The 13,801-nt window shown below is 47.1% G+C and overlaps 1 protein-coding gene across 3 annotated transcripts in view; it reads left to right on the top strand.

Annotated features, from left to right (window-relative positions):
• The window catches only part of F13A1 (coagulation factor XIII A chain), a 124,856-nt gene that overhangs the window by 30,797 nt on the left and 80,258 nt on the right, over positions 1-13,801 (top strand). For all 3 annotated transcript variants that reach the window (XM_006181096.3, XM_032462451.1, XM_032462450.1), the window contains one exon: positions 7,188-7,439. In XM_006181096.3, coding sequence (XP_006181158.1) covers positions 7,188-7,439 — 252 coding nt within the window. The remainder of the gene's footprint in view (positions 1-7,187; positions 7,440-13,801) is intronic.

The raw sequence follows: 13,801 nt of genomic DNA, 5'->3' as shown, positions 1-13,801 counted from the left end.
AACATAGGCAAGACACCTTGAAGATACATTATATTCAATTTACCAAACGTTTATGCAGCCTAGTCTGTTCCAAGGCGGCGCAAGCCACCGGATACACGAAGTCAAACAAAGCCCAGCCCCTGTCCTCAAGGACCTCCCCTCCTTCTCTAGTTTGAGGGAGTCACAGAATAAATGTGAAGCTTTCTTCCTTTAGGAAACATGCGAATACGTATCGATTGATAAATTGTATGTATATGTACATGTCTAGGTACATAGATACATCCCCCCGACAAGGTATGAAACAGCCAGCGTAGGTTCTGGAGCTCTTTGATGAAATGATTTGCTTTTGAACGTTTATGTTTCTCTCCTCTTGTCATCATTGTTTCTCTTTTGGTGGTGGTGGGCTTGGTTTTTTATAGCTGGTAACCTGGTGTTTCTAAAAGTTATTCAGGGACGTACTCCAGCCTGGTCCCTGTGCACCCCCATTCCACCCCGAGACTGTTAAAACAAGCTTTGCTTCCCTTTACAAGGCTCCTGTATCCACGCCTCCAGCTCTGCCAAATGCATCACGCTGTCCCAGGAACGCTTCCAGGGCCTGTGTGGAAATAGATTGAATATTTTGAACATGAAAGCTGCGTCTTGAGAAAAACCAAAGGGTCAAATGGAAAAATGAATTAACATCATGCAATTTACCTTCCCAGCTGGAGACATGGTATATTTTCACGAGTCCCTTAGAGATGATCCTCTTATAAGAATTTACTGTTAAAGAAAGTCTGCAGGTAGGTGGTGTCAGAGCTCAGCTTTAAATGTATTTATCCGTGAATGGAAGATACACCTTAAAGGAAAAAGTCTCCAGTTAGAAATTTTTATGTCTTGTGAAGGGTGCTTGCAGTTGACAGCTGGTTGCTACAGGCATCTCAGGGCTTCTAAAAAGTCTGTGTGATGTTCTTAATGGGACTCAGTGTCTGCAAAAAGCTCAGTGCAGTCCTTGGACATTCACAGGGCACCTGCTCGGTTTAAGGCATTGAGACAGCCTGTGAGGCCATAAAGACGATAAAACAGTATCTTTCATTCTTAATAAGAAAAATAGGTATCTAAGTCACTAAGAAGGCAAAGCTTTCTTTGGGGTTTCCAGGTAATTAAGACTCTCACGACCAGCAGTGCTAAGCACAGCACAGGTGACGCACAGACGACAAGCACTTGCCTTACAGCCGACGTGTCCGAGAGATGAAAAATAGGGGCGTCCTGAGGTCCACGTTTGTTCACTCCAGAGCACCAGGGGGAGGTGACTGACAGGCGCCGCCTCCTCCTCTGTGCTGTGCTCTCCAAGGTTCTAGGTACGAGCCAGGTGAGGTCGGCATGATTCTATTAGCAACGGTTTTCAACGACACCGACCAGCACCGTATGCTAATTAGTGGCCTGCCTGGACTTCCTGGGAACCTAATCACCACAGAGCACATTGCGTTTTTAATTTAAAAAAAAAATTCTCCAAGCCATCAACTTACTAGAACATGAATTTTTTAAATGTAACACATTCCTCTGCGGGGTAAGACCTATGCAGGGCTTTGCATGCAGTGGGTTCTTAGGTCCGTAAAATGAATGATTGAGAGCAAATTGTCCCCAGGCCATGTCGGGCTGAGTGTAAACTGGAGGTAGGTTTCTCTTGCCCACCACGGGAATGGCATAAATAGGAAGAAGCCACGCAAAAACTCAGGCCCACTGGGGCAAGGTTGGTAAAGAATAAAATCTTAAAGGAATTAAATATTTTCATCCCCTTCCTCCTGGTTCCGAGCGGTGAGGGGCTAAGGCAGGTGCTCCCCTCGGTCCTCACAACTATATGTGTAAGGAGAGCAGTGAGTTTAAAGATGGCGGGGGGCGTTTGAATATAGGTGTATGGTCTAAGCGAATTTTGCCTTACAAATTGTATTTGTGTGGCCTCAAAAAATAATTTACAGATGAAAATGGACATTTAAACTAGGAGCATCTGTTAATTTCTACATCACTTGGGAAGATAGCTCCAATTTTAGTTAAGTGTGAAAGAATGCAATTGGTAATGATGTTTTTTTTCGTGGTTAGTAGTCCAATTTCAAAGGCTACATTATTAAAAACAAAATGAGAATCCTTTCTGGGATATTATATTTCCTGCTTCTATTTTTCTTGCTTGGGCTTTTTTTAAACTCAAAATTACACAATTTGGGAGGAAAAAATAAAACAAAACATGTATGCAGGCATTATTCACTTTCAGCCAACGTGTGCACGGTGGTCACCTGCGGGGGGCCGAGTTCCACACCCAGATTTGGCCGAGGACAGCTGTTGGGCGGTCGTGGAAGTTGATGGATGGTCATTCTGGAATGTAGGCTGATTGTGGTCTCTTAAACACGCTACCTCCTGGAGGTGAGAGGGCCATTTAGCGGGATGAAATACTACTCTGTCACAGCTTCCTCACTCACAATTCAATCATGGAAAATTCTTGCCCAGCGCTGTCATTGGAATCATTACATTCAGAATTAAACATGGTGTAACAGAGCAGCCGACAAGACCCCGAGGTGCTATTGACAGGTCAGGTCTCACATTAATAATCAGCTTTTCCAAACAGTGCATATGAAAAGGCCTGTAAATCTGGGTTCTCTTTTCTCCCTCTGCAGTCAGTGTCATCACTGCCTGCTCTGATTCGCTGGTCTGGGGCCACACAGCCTGGCCGTGTCAGCAGTGATGCTCCCCCCCATTTCCCTCCTCCCTGCAGTCACTGACATCACCTTAGAAACCTTCCCAACTTGGAGCCATTGTAGCCCTGAGACCCTCTTTGGAAGCCCCTCTCTACCAGGTTCTCTTTCTCACCATCAGTTATTAAGCCCTTGGATTCATCCTTCTTTCCCGCACATCTCCTACCCCTCACCACGCATCCCCTAACTGTCCCTTTGGCAGATATGCCCTCAGAGCGTCCAGCTTCATTCTTCTCTTGGCATCCTTCATCTTTGTGATCCCTCCAGCATCCTCCGACCACCATCTCTATGGAGACAGCATGATGCAGAGCCAGGAGAGCGGGCTTCCCAGGGCAGAGGTCGTGGTCTGTGTCCCATCTCTGCCTCTGCCCAGTTACACGGCTGTCTTGCATGTGACAACCTCACAGAACCTCAGTTTCCTGTCTGTAAAAATTCCCTCGCAGCGACCCCAGGAAACAAACCTTCGCTCCTGTCACTTTATTTCCATCTCTGTCCATATGAACTGTCTTGGCAACTCTAAACAACTTTTACAGCAATAAAACGGAACGCTTTAGCTGCGTCTACTGAAATCAATACAAAGTTACAACCAGCGTCCTCTGTCTTCAGCATCCTCTGAGACTGCGAGGAACTTAACGAAGAGGCTTTAAGGAAGCTAAACATTGACCTAATAGCGACACAGATGTTTGTTACTAGCTTACTAACATATTTCTCTTTGAAGGAAAAACTAGGTGATGGTATTTTCAAGTCTTAGACACTGAGGTTCTGTAATAAATCACCCCTTCAATAAATAAAATGTGAAATTCTCTAAGGCAGAAGTTGGCAAACTTTTACTGTAATGGCCAAATAGTAAATATTTCAGGCGCTGCAGACCTGCTGTTCTCTGCCACAGCCCCTCGCCTCTGCTGCAGTAGCGCAGTCAGGCCCAGATGCGTGTGTTCTAATAAAACTTTATTTACAAGCTACATTTGGCCCAAAGTGTGCCAGCTTCTACTCTAAGGCATGAATGGAGATAACAGTGACCAGTGATTCAGAAAATCAGATGTGACTTAGGTGATTCTTCTAGGGTAATTCTGGAATTACTACGGCTTTGGGGTGAATGAGGAATGCCATCACTTTCTCGTGTGGGGCTGGGGGTGGGGTGGGCAGCGCAGAGCTGAGGTGGCACAAGGTTCCTGGAAGGGAACTTGGGTCGTGTAGGCTGGCTGTCGGCGAACCCATCCTGGCTTCCCGTCGGCGAACCCATCCTGGCTTCCCACTCCTGGAGCAGAGAAAGGACTGCTTAGAGGAATCAGGAAGCCTGAGAAAATGAGGAATAGCAATAAGGGTAACTTGCATTTACTGAGCCACCTTCTTCATCACTGCCTACTGCGCATTGTATCCCCATTTGACAGAGTACGTGAAGTTGCAGTGGAGAGAGGGTGTGCCCTTTGCCAGGATCACACAGTAAGTGTCAGAGCCATCTGAGTGCTTTCCCCTGGGGCGCGACACCTCCCTCCACAAACGTAGCCAGCTTTCCCTGGGACTCCCACCTTTGTGCGGGTTTAGAACCAGAGAGAAGGAAAAATCACTCTTCTCCCTTCTGGCTTTGCATCCAAGCAACTATTAGTTTAAAACACAAACAATAACTGTCTCCTGACTTAACTCCTACTGTGTGCCGTGCATAGAGCCTTCATTCTATTATAAAATCTATTTTCTACCAGTTTCCAGAACTGCAAAGGGACAAGGAAATGGAACTCCCGACAATGAAGGAATCTGCCCAGGGGAGCCCCGCAAGTTAACTGCGCGGTCAGAATTGCACCGCGGTTCTCACCAGCGCCGTAGCGTTTTCCGCACCTACGACTGCCGTACAGTCGAGAGGTTAAGCTCCCAGGCTCTAGAGCCAGACCGCCTGGGTTCAGATCTCAGCCCCACTGCTTACTAGTTGCGTCACCCTGGACAAGCTGCTTAATGACCCCGTGCCTCAGTTTCCCGATTTGTCAAATTAGGGTGATGATGGCAATTTCCCTCTCACAGTTTGTTACGAGGGTTAAAGCAGGAACAGGCTCATCAGGGTCAGCACAGGCTGGGCTCTGTCCGTGGACCATGAGCTCTGTGGGCAAGGAGGCTGCTTTGCTTGCTGTGGTGTCTCTAGCACTGAGAATGATGCCCAGCACACAACAGACAATATTGTTGCACGAAGGGAAAGCGTCAAACAAACCAGCCTCTAGAATGAGCCGTGACCGGGTTCAAAGCCAGCATGAATAAACATGGCTTTCCCTTTTGTTTCCTTTTTTGGGCATAACTTGAATTTGCTAGGTAAAATTGGAGTTCTTGAAATCAAACCTTGACGTGTAGCCATGGAAACCAGTGATTGTCTTAGTAATTTGATGCTCCCAGGGATGGTGGATGTTAGCACAGACGTGGAGCTGAGGTTCCTAGCACGGAGCTTCAGACACACCCTCCTAATGCCTTGCTTAAAGGAGCTTGCTTATGTAATTCATTTTAAAATTCCTTTCATCCTTTTTAAAAACTCTAATGCTGTCATTACCACATAGATTTTTGTCTCTGAGAGTTTATTTTTACCAAGCTCATGTCATATTGAATACCGTGCGCTCTCAATCTCAGTCAGTGTTTAGTGGCAACAGCTGCCACAAGTCCCTGTAATAAGTGAATTATGGTCCCATTTAGCTGGCGAGATTGCTTTGGATGTCTACGCTTCGGCACTAATGGGGGCTCCAGAGAGCCATGACGCGTCCGGAGAAAGGGCAACCTCAGGCCCCAGTCTGTACATGTACACGAGGAGCATATTCAGGAAGTTGGGGGATGGTGGTGCCTCTGGAGCTGACGGCTCCTGCAGTTGGGCTTATGTCCAGGCTTCTCGGAGGCTGAGCCCCGTGTATTCCCAAGAACACCACCAAGACACTGTCACAACTTGGTAGAAAATCATTTTCAAGGCTTTATTGGATTTATGATAATATTCATTCTGAGTGTTGATAAACATATACCCCTAACAATAGCGATGCACGGGGCTCTAATCTTTCTCCCTGCCTTGCATTGTATGAATTGTTATTTTCATTAAGATTAAGCACCTTGCCGAATCACACAGTGGGAGCTGATGCCTCCTTAGGACGCTCTGCCTTCAACAACATGCCCGCCAGAAAGGTCTTTAAAGACCTCAGTAATTGGAGGGGCCAACACGAAGCAGCGTTTTGGTTTGTTACGATGCAGAATCCTCCACATGGTTCATGTAAAACAATTGACGTGAGTAAGTTTTACCCTGAAAGGTTTTTCTGCTTACAATCCAAACAATTTGTAGATGTATTCATCTGATTTGTGATTTTCATTAAGCCAAGAAGAACTGACCATCTAATACATTTTGGAAAATTTTGTGAGTGAAAGATTTGTTCCTGCTTAAAATATACATGCGTGTGTGTGTGTGTGTGTGTGTGTGTGTGTGTGTGTGTGTGTGTGTGTATTTGACTATCCTGTAAAGTAAACTATAAATTAAACCATAAGCCAAAGAGTTAAAGAACGCTGTGAGGTTGACTTTCGATACACAGTGAAGACTGACTTTTCAGGGATCCATTAGTAAAATTCAGTTTTGAGGTCAACACCATGAAATCAGAATTTGTTCCAAAATGACAGCAATAAAGAGAGATAAGAGTTAGCCTGCGAGAGCTTATGTATAAAGCATGAAGAGCCTGGACATACGGTAAAGTGCTCTGACGTTTAATGTTCTATTGAAATAACAGGTAAAAATTTGTTATGCGTGAGAAATCATGTGCAAAGCATCTTACATGTATTATTTTATTTCATCGTTAGGTAGGCACATTAGTCTCATTTGCTGATAAAGAAAAAGAGAGGAAAATAGAGATTTGTGAAGGTCAAGTAGCTGCCAGAGGTTGCTGGGGGAAGGAAGCAGCAGAGCCAAGATTCAAACCTGGATAATTTGCCTCCGGGGCCTGAATTCTTGCCCAGGACAGAAGCCTAAATTACTAATGAGCTTGGCAGTAAACATGCTTCAGTTAAATATGAAAATAGTTACACGTGGACAACTAAAAATGTAATTCTATTACAAGTAGTAGGACAAATAAATTGATTTCAGAATAAATACAAACCTTTGCCTTAGGACCCTCAAAGAGCAATTTTACCTTTTTAGAGGGTGGGCTGTCAGGGAATGGTGACTTCACAGGAACCTGTAAGCTCTGCTTCTGTTTTAACGTCCACGTTAGTATTTCTGCATCTTATTTGAATTCATTGACTAACCAACTGATAAAAATCTCTGTAAGTATTATTGTTCTTCTTTTAACCTAGACATGACAAATCAGACCTTAAAAAAAGTTAAGAAAATTGACGACCAGCATGCAAGTTGGTAGCAAAAGTGATATTCAACCCAAGACTTATGATTTCAAGTCTAATGAATGATTTCCCACCTTCAGCTACAAAGGTGACAGACTGAGAACAAGGAAATGTCCCCAACGCAGCGTTTCTTCTTTCTCCTCCCAGGCCGCTACCCTCAGGAGAACAAGGGAACCTACATCCCAGTCCCCATTGTCTCCGAGCTGCAGAGTGGCAAGTGGGGGGCCAAAGTCATCATGAGAGAGGACCGGTCGGTCCGGCTGTCCATCCAGTCTTCTCCAAACTGCATTGTGGGAAAATTCCGCATGTACGTCGCTGTCTGGACCCCCTATGGCATCATCCGCACCAGCCGGAACCCAGAGACGGACACGTACATTCTCTTCAACCCTTGGTGTGAAGGTAAGGGCCAGGCATTTATTTTTCTCATTAGAAAAACAGTCCATGTGTTTCTAATGCATCTCTTTTTGAGGGATAGCAGAGTTGTTCTAGAAGACGTGTCCCTTTCCCATATACTGTCTGCCATGATTAAAAGTCAGAAAAAGACACAAAATTTGTCCTCAATATATATGAAGGTAATGCTGCTGTACATTTACTCCAGGAGATGACTGAAGGTTGTGCAAAGTTGCACAGTTAGCTAACTGCGGAGCTGTATGTTGATACCATCGCCTCTGCGCATGTTATTGCTCTGTAGACAAAATGGGCTTATTTAACTTGACTTGCAAAACTACTGGAGTCATAACCCGGCTCAGATAACCAGAGTCAGGTGGATCCTGTCCACAGTGGGACTAACTTCTCTATGTCACTAATTCAAGAACAGAAAGACTGAATGTCTAAAGGATTCCATAAATTTGTTTATATGCATAGTGGGTGCAAGGTTTACAAACCGTGGCTCTGGATATGCAAACATGTAGCTTTGTTGTAACATAATACAACTTAATCTCTACTGCTATTCTGAGTCTTCCTTTCTGGCTGCAGCAGAAGCTTCATCTATATTCAAATAAACTCAGTCAAGTCCAAGGATTTTTCTACCAATCCCATTTAAAAACTCAGTCACACTGGTGTTTTCCTCTCTCCCATCCCTGCCCTTCCGTATCTGCCCTCTGCTTCCATACTTGGCACAAGGCTAATTTTAAGTTCCAGAGGCAGATGCTGTAGCAAATTGTGAGAAGAGGGTCCACTTTTAGGTCTTAAGAAATAGGTAATGAAGCACATAAAAGCTGACACGGGGTCAAAGATTCTCACATCACCTTGCACCGCATGCTCTCCAGTATCCTCCCAAATCAGTCTACGCTGGTGCTGATTTTGAACGTGAGAGCTGCATTTGAATCAGCGTTGATCCAAACTTACACACAGATGCTAAGTGAACAACAGTATTTTCTGCTCACATGTAACAGAAACCTGGACCCTACTGACCTTTTCTTTGAAATCCCCATCATCTTGTGCCCAATCATCCTATCTATGAGACGGATGTTCAAGGCTGATGGTAACAGGAGATGCTAAGTGGGCCACGTGCACTTCAGAGGTCCGTTCCTGTTAACGGCAACCTGGTCAACCAGACACAAGGCGCTGTGCGATTGAGCGGACGGAGTGCTATTCACAGAGGTGGAGAAGACTGAGTGGAGTGGAGGTGTAGAGACAAACTAAGACTTTGAACATGTCTGGTTGGAGATAACTGCAGATACCCAAGCAGAAATGGCAGGGAGATATCCCGATACATGAATCTGGACGTGAGGATCAGAAATATAAATCTGGGTGTTGTCTGCATCTTTGGAGAAAACACAGATAAAGAAGGGAAGAAGGTGTAGTGTCAAGCCTCAGGAGGTCAGCACTTAGGGGTCTAACAGAGAAGGAATTAGCAGAGGAGACTGAGACGGGCGAGTATGTAGGAAGCGGCCTGTTGTAAGAAACTTGTACTCAAAAAAGCCATTCTTATGAAATTAGTAAACCAAGAGTTTGCTATTGATTTTGTTTGCATTACAAAAAGACAGGCATACAGCTTTGTATAACCGCTCAGTACCCGAAGGTATTTAAAGGATGGTGTGATTTCCCCAAACTTTGGTTTGTTCACGGCTTTTCTGGATGACCCTGTCTGTGTGAGATGAGGTGTATGTCTACGTGCATTTCCACTTCTGGGGCCACTCTTCTCGAGGGGAAAGGGTCAGTCTGACGTATTGATGTTACAGGAGGACCATTCAGGAGGCGGATGACCTAATAACCTTCAACTACCTGAGTGAGCACCTGCCAGGTCCTTCCGTTCAGAGTCACCTAGACCTAGGGAAGGCATGGCCCCGGCGCGCCATGCTGTGTTCCAGAGAAGGGGCACAGGGACCTCCCCTGGGCATCACTGATGGGAGGAAGGTGGCAATAAAGCCAGAGAGATAAGTTGGGAAGCTGTGGCCCAGGATGAAGATGATGATGGGCTGGACTACAGTGGTGGCAGTGGAGATGAGGAGGAGGGGATGGATTGGACAGCATTGGATTTAGAACAGAAATCACAGAGGGACTGAACGTGGGAGGCAAAGCAGGGGGAGGAGTCAAGAATAACTAGGTGACTGGCTTGACCTGTAGGGTGGATGTTGGTGCCATTCGCAGAGCTGGGAAGACAGGGGGAGGTGAAGGGGAAGATCTAAGGGCGAAAGGAATAGTTACATTTAGAAATGTTAATTTGGTGACATCTGTGAGATACCTGAGGGAAAATGTCCAGTAGGCACTTGAATAAGTGAGTCTAGAGATCAAAGGTGGTGGCTGAGTTAGAGCTGTAAGTGTGAGCGCCCTCAGGGGCTGCTGGGTAAGAGCAAAGGTGGGACCAAAATGGAGTTAGTATCATCGGCTATTAGAGTCTAAACAAAGGACAAGGAGACTGGGAAGGAGCAGCCAGCAGGCCAAAGGAAGCCAGGGGAGTGGCCTGGTGCAGGGGCAGAGAACTGACTCAGGAAGACAGCGATGAGCCATTTGGGATGCTGCTGACTTGTTGACTAGGGTAAGAAAAGAAAGTGGTCATACCCTGTGAAATACAGACGTCACTGGAAAATTAGAAAGATTGTTTTACTAGAGCAATGGGGACAGAAACCAGAGCTGTGGGTGGGGGCTGCAGCGCGATGGGGGTGAGAAAGTGACGGTAGCGGGTATGGCCGTCTCCTTCCGGAAGACTTTCTGTGAAACACAGATGGTGATGTGAAGGTCAAAGGAGAAGTTCTTAAAGACAGGACAGAGTGGGCGTAATTTTCTGGTGATGGAGACCAACCAGGGAAAAGAGAGGTTTCTGCCCAGAGAGAAGGCAGTGGTTCACGAGCTTGGCTGCACCCTGGGGGGGCTGGCTGTGGAGGCTGCAGGCTCCCCATCCAAACATTCTGACCAGTCTGGAGTCCAGCCTGGGCTTTTTAAAAAGCTCTGCACGTGATTCTGCAAGACGCCGCTGAGAGTCACTAACTCAGGGAGGGAAGTCCTCGAGTAGGCGGGATCCAGGGGACAGGGGAAGAGCCCTGTGTAGGTGAGACTGCCCATCCTGTGCTATGACAGGAGCGAGTGGCTGTGGGTGAAGAGGCAGGTTTTCTAGACCCAGTGGGAGGAGAATGAGGTTGCTCCCATCTTGTGATTCTCTTTTTCTCAACAAAGTGTAATGCAAAGTCATCTGTTGAGAACCAGAAGTGAGGAGGGGGTGCTGGGGGCCAGTCGGAGAGGACGTGGGAGCTGGCACGTGGGAAGCAGGCTGACCACAGGGACACGCGGGCGGGTCTGCCCTGCTCCCAGAACACGGGGAAAACTGCCCCAGTGCCCCAGGCCCTTGACCTGGGAAGGTCCAAGCGTTTCTGCTGATTTCTTGGGGACGTGGTTACGGTCATCTCCGCCAGTAGGAATCCTACTTCCCCCAGTGCTGGTACCTGAGCTGCCTCAGAACCATTAAAAACAGCTGCACAAAACATCTGTGAATGTTTAGACGTTAATCGCAGCGCGGTGTGGAGGGTGAGAGGAGGAGAGGCTTACAGTCACCTCTCAGTATCCCGGGGAGAGGGGGCGGGACATGGTCCCAGGGCCACCATGGACACCAAAGTCCGCGGGCACCCATGTTCTGTATTTGCCCTTTGTGCTCTGCATACCCCGCAGATTCAGCCAAAGGCGGGTGGGAAGCACAGCGTAGGATGTGTATTTGGCCGAATCCGCGTGTGCGGAACCCGCGGGAGCGGAGGACCCGCAGAGCTGTGGTTCAGGACATGGGCCCGTCAGAAGCCCTGGCAGGGCCTGCTGAAACTCCGCTCCCGTGCAGCAGCCTCGCGCTGGGTAGGTCTGGGCGGAGCCTGGGAACTTGCATTTCTAGCCAGTCCCCAGGGGATGCTAAGCTTCGGGCCAGGGACCGCACTCACGGAACCACTGGTTTGCATAATAGTCACAAAATAATAATTGCAAAACACCGGAGACTGTATTTACCCTTCTTAAAATTCCACTGAGTCCTCCCTACAGCTAAGCCCAGTCTCTGCACCTCACTGCCTCTTCTCTGCCCGCTCTTATTTTGCCTTGTTCTTCAAACTCTCCTCTCCCATCCTCTCTCCGCAGTAACTCTGTTATTCTCTCGTGCACAGCACTTCAGCCGGCTTCTTAACTTGTGTTCTTTGGGCTCTCCAATAGTCAGACCACACACCTTTGGTACTACACACTTTTCCAAAGCTGTTCTCTCCAGAAAAATTCTGGCGCCAGCTTTTAAGCTAATACCTTTTACATTTTTACATTAGTACTCACTGAGATCTCCCAGAGAAGGTTAATGAAATGAGAGAAAGAGGTCATCTCATTTCTCCCACCCTGTGGTTTTCCCAGCCTGGAAGCCGAAGTGTAACCCAACAGCGGGGTCTGGGTGATGCACCCCACACACAACCACACACACTGCAGCCAGACAATCACCCAGCTTTGGCCTCGCACCTGCTAGTCCTTTACAAGGGACTCAGAAGGAGACAGTCTGGCAATTGGAAAGGAGATAAAAGGAGGCACCATGGCCCAAGTGGGAAAGATAATAGAAGGGAGAGTCAGAAGCTGCCAAAACAGAGCGAAGTGAGCGAGGTGCTGGCAGCACCACACTCTCCGTGCGGAGGTGACGTCCAAGGAGGCTGCAGACACGGGGCTGAAAACCCTGCGGGCCAGCACAGCGCTGATCGACAGGGAGTGTTCAGCTGTGTTCCTGGGGGCCTTCAGCCTGCTCTGCACTCATAGGCAATTTATCCTCCATAATCACTAAATCATTATGGGGATCAATAACAAGACCACGTGACCGAAGGGGGTGGATACGGGAGAATTATCCGTTAGCCCTTTCATTTAATAGGGCTGCCAGGCTTCAGATCCGTCCCGGGAGGGCGCTCCTCCGGGTGCTGGAGAGACAGGTGTTCCCACAAAGGCAGCAGCACCAGGGAGCTGGGCATTTATCGTGAAGTCATCTTATTTTTCTGTCCACTCAGAACTCTGAATCTTTGGATGTATTCCCCTGTTTAAATTCAAAACGGTTCCAGATTGGTAGTCTAGCATCTGCCAGACAGTGTGTTCTGGAGGTTTCCGATGTTCCGCCCCGTGCTCGGTACCGGGGCCGTAGCCGCCTGTTGTGTTTGGTCCTGCCCCGTGCTCGGTACCCGGGGTGGCAGCCGCCTGTTCTGTTTGCTTGGGCGTCAGTGATCTTCCTGGGATTCGTCTTTTTTTTTTTAATTTTTAAACTTTTTATTAAAATGTAGCTGATTTACAATGTTAGTTTCAGGGGTACAGCAAAGTGATTCAGTTATACATATACGTACATAGACATTTTTTCTTTTCAGATTCTTTTCCATGACATGTTATTATGAGAAACCCTGTGCTATAGCATAGGTCCTTGCTGTTTATCTATTTTATATATAGTGATGTGTGTCTGTTAGCCCCCAACCCCTAATTTATCCCTCCCTGCCCTTTCCCCTTTGGTAACCAGAGTTTGTTTTCTACGTCCGTGAGTCAGTTTTTGGTATGTAAATGTAATTTGTATCATTTTTTTAAGATACCACATATAAGTGATGTCAGTATATTTGTCTTTCTCTGTCTGACTTCATGTAGTATGATAATCTCTAGGTCCATCCATGTTGCTGAAAATGGCATTATTTCATTCTTTTTATGGCTGAGTAATATTCCATTGTGTGTGTGTGTACACACCACATCTTCCTTATCTAGTCATCTGTTGATGGACATTTAGGTTTCTCCCACATCTTGGCTGTTGTAAACAGTGCTGCTATGAACACTGGGGTGCAGGTGTCTTTTCGAATTAGAGTTTTCTCTGGATACATGTGTAGGAGTGGGATTGCCAGATCATATGGATTCGTTTTTTCTTAATCACTAGTTCCCCACCTCCTTCCCCATCTCTGATGTTCTCTTGTCTCATTCAGCCAGGCACCCTAGCGCCGAGCACCATGCCTGGTACATATGGAATGTTTAATAAATGTCTGTGGCATTGATTTAATAATTCCAAGTAAATGCTTTCCAGGTTCACGGCACCGATCATCACAGGTAAGCCGTAAGTGTCCTCTCACACCTTACCACCTTGAGAAAAGTCAGTGACATGTGGAGTGTGTGGGACCTGTCTGTGGGGACACCCCGTCTGTGGGGACACTCCCGTCTGTGGGGACACCCCGTCTTTGGGGACACCCCCGTCTGTGGGGACACCCCATCTGTGGGGACCCCCTGTCTGTGGGGATACCCCGGTCTGTGGGGACACCCCGTCTGTGGGGACACCCCTGTCCGTGGGGACACCCCGTCTGTGGGGA

This window comes from Camelus ferus, chromosome 20, assembly GCF_009834535.1.
Source record: "Camelus ferus isolate YT-003-E chromosome 20, BCGSAC_Cfer_1.0, whole genome shotgun sequence".
NCBI lineage: Eukaryota > Metazoa > Chordata > Mammalia > Artiodactyla > Camelidae > Camelus > Camelus ferus.
This window is presented reverse-complemented; position numbering and strand designations above follow the sequence as displayed.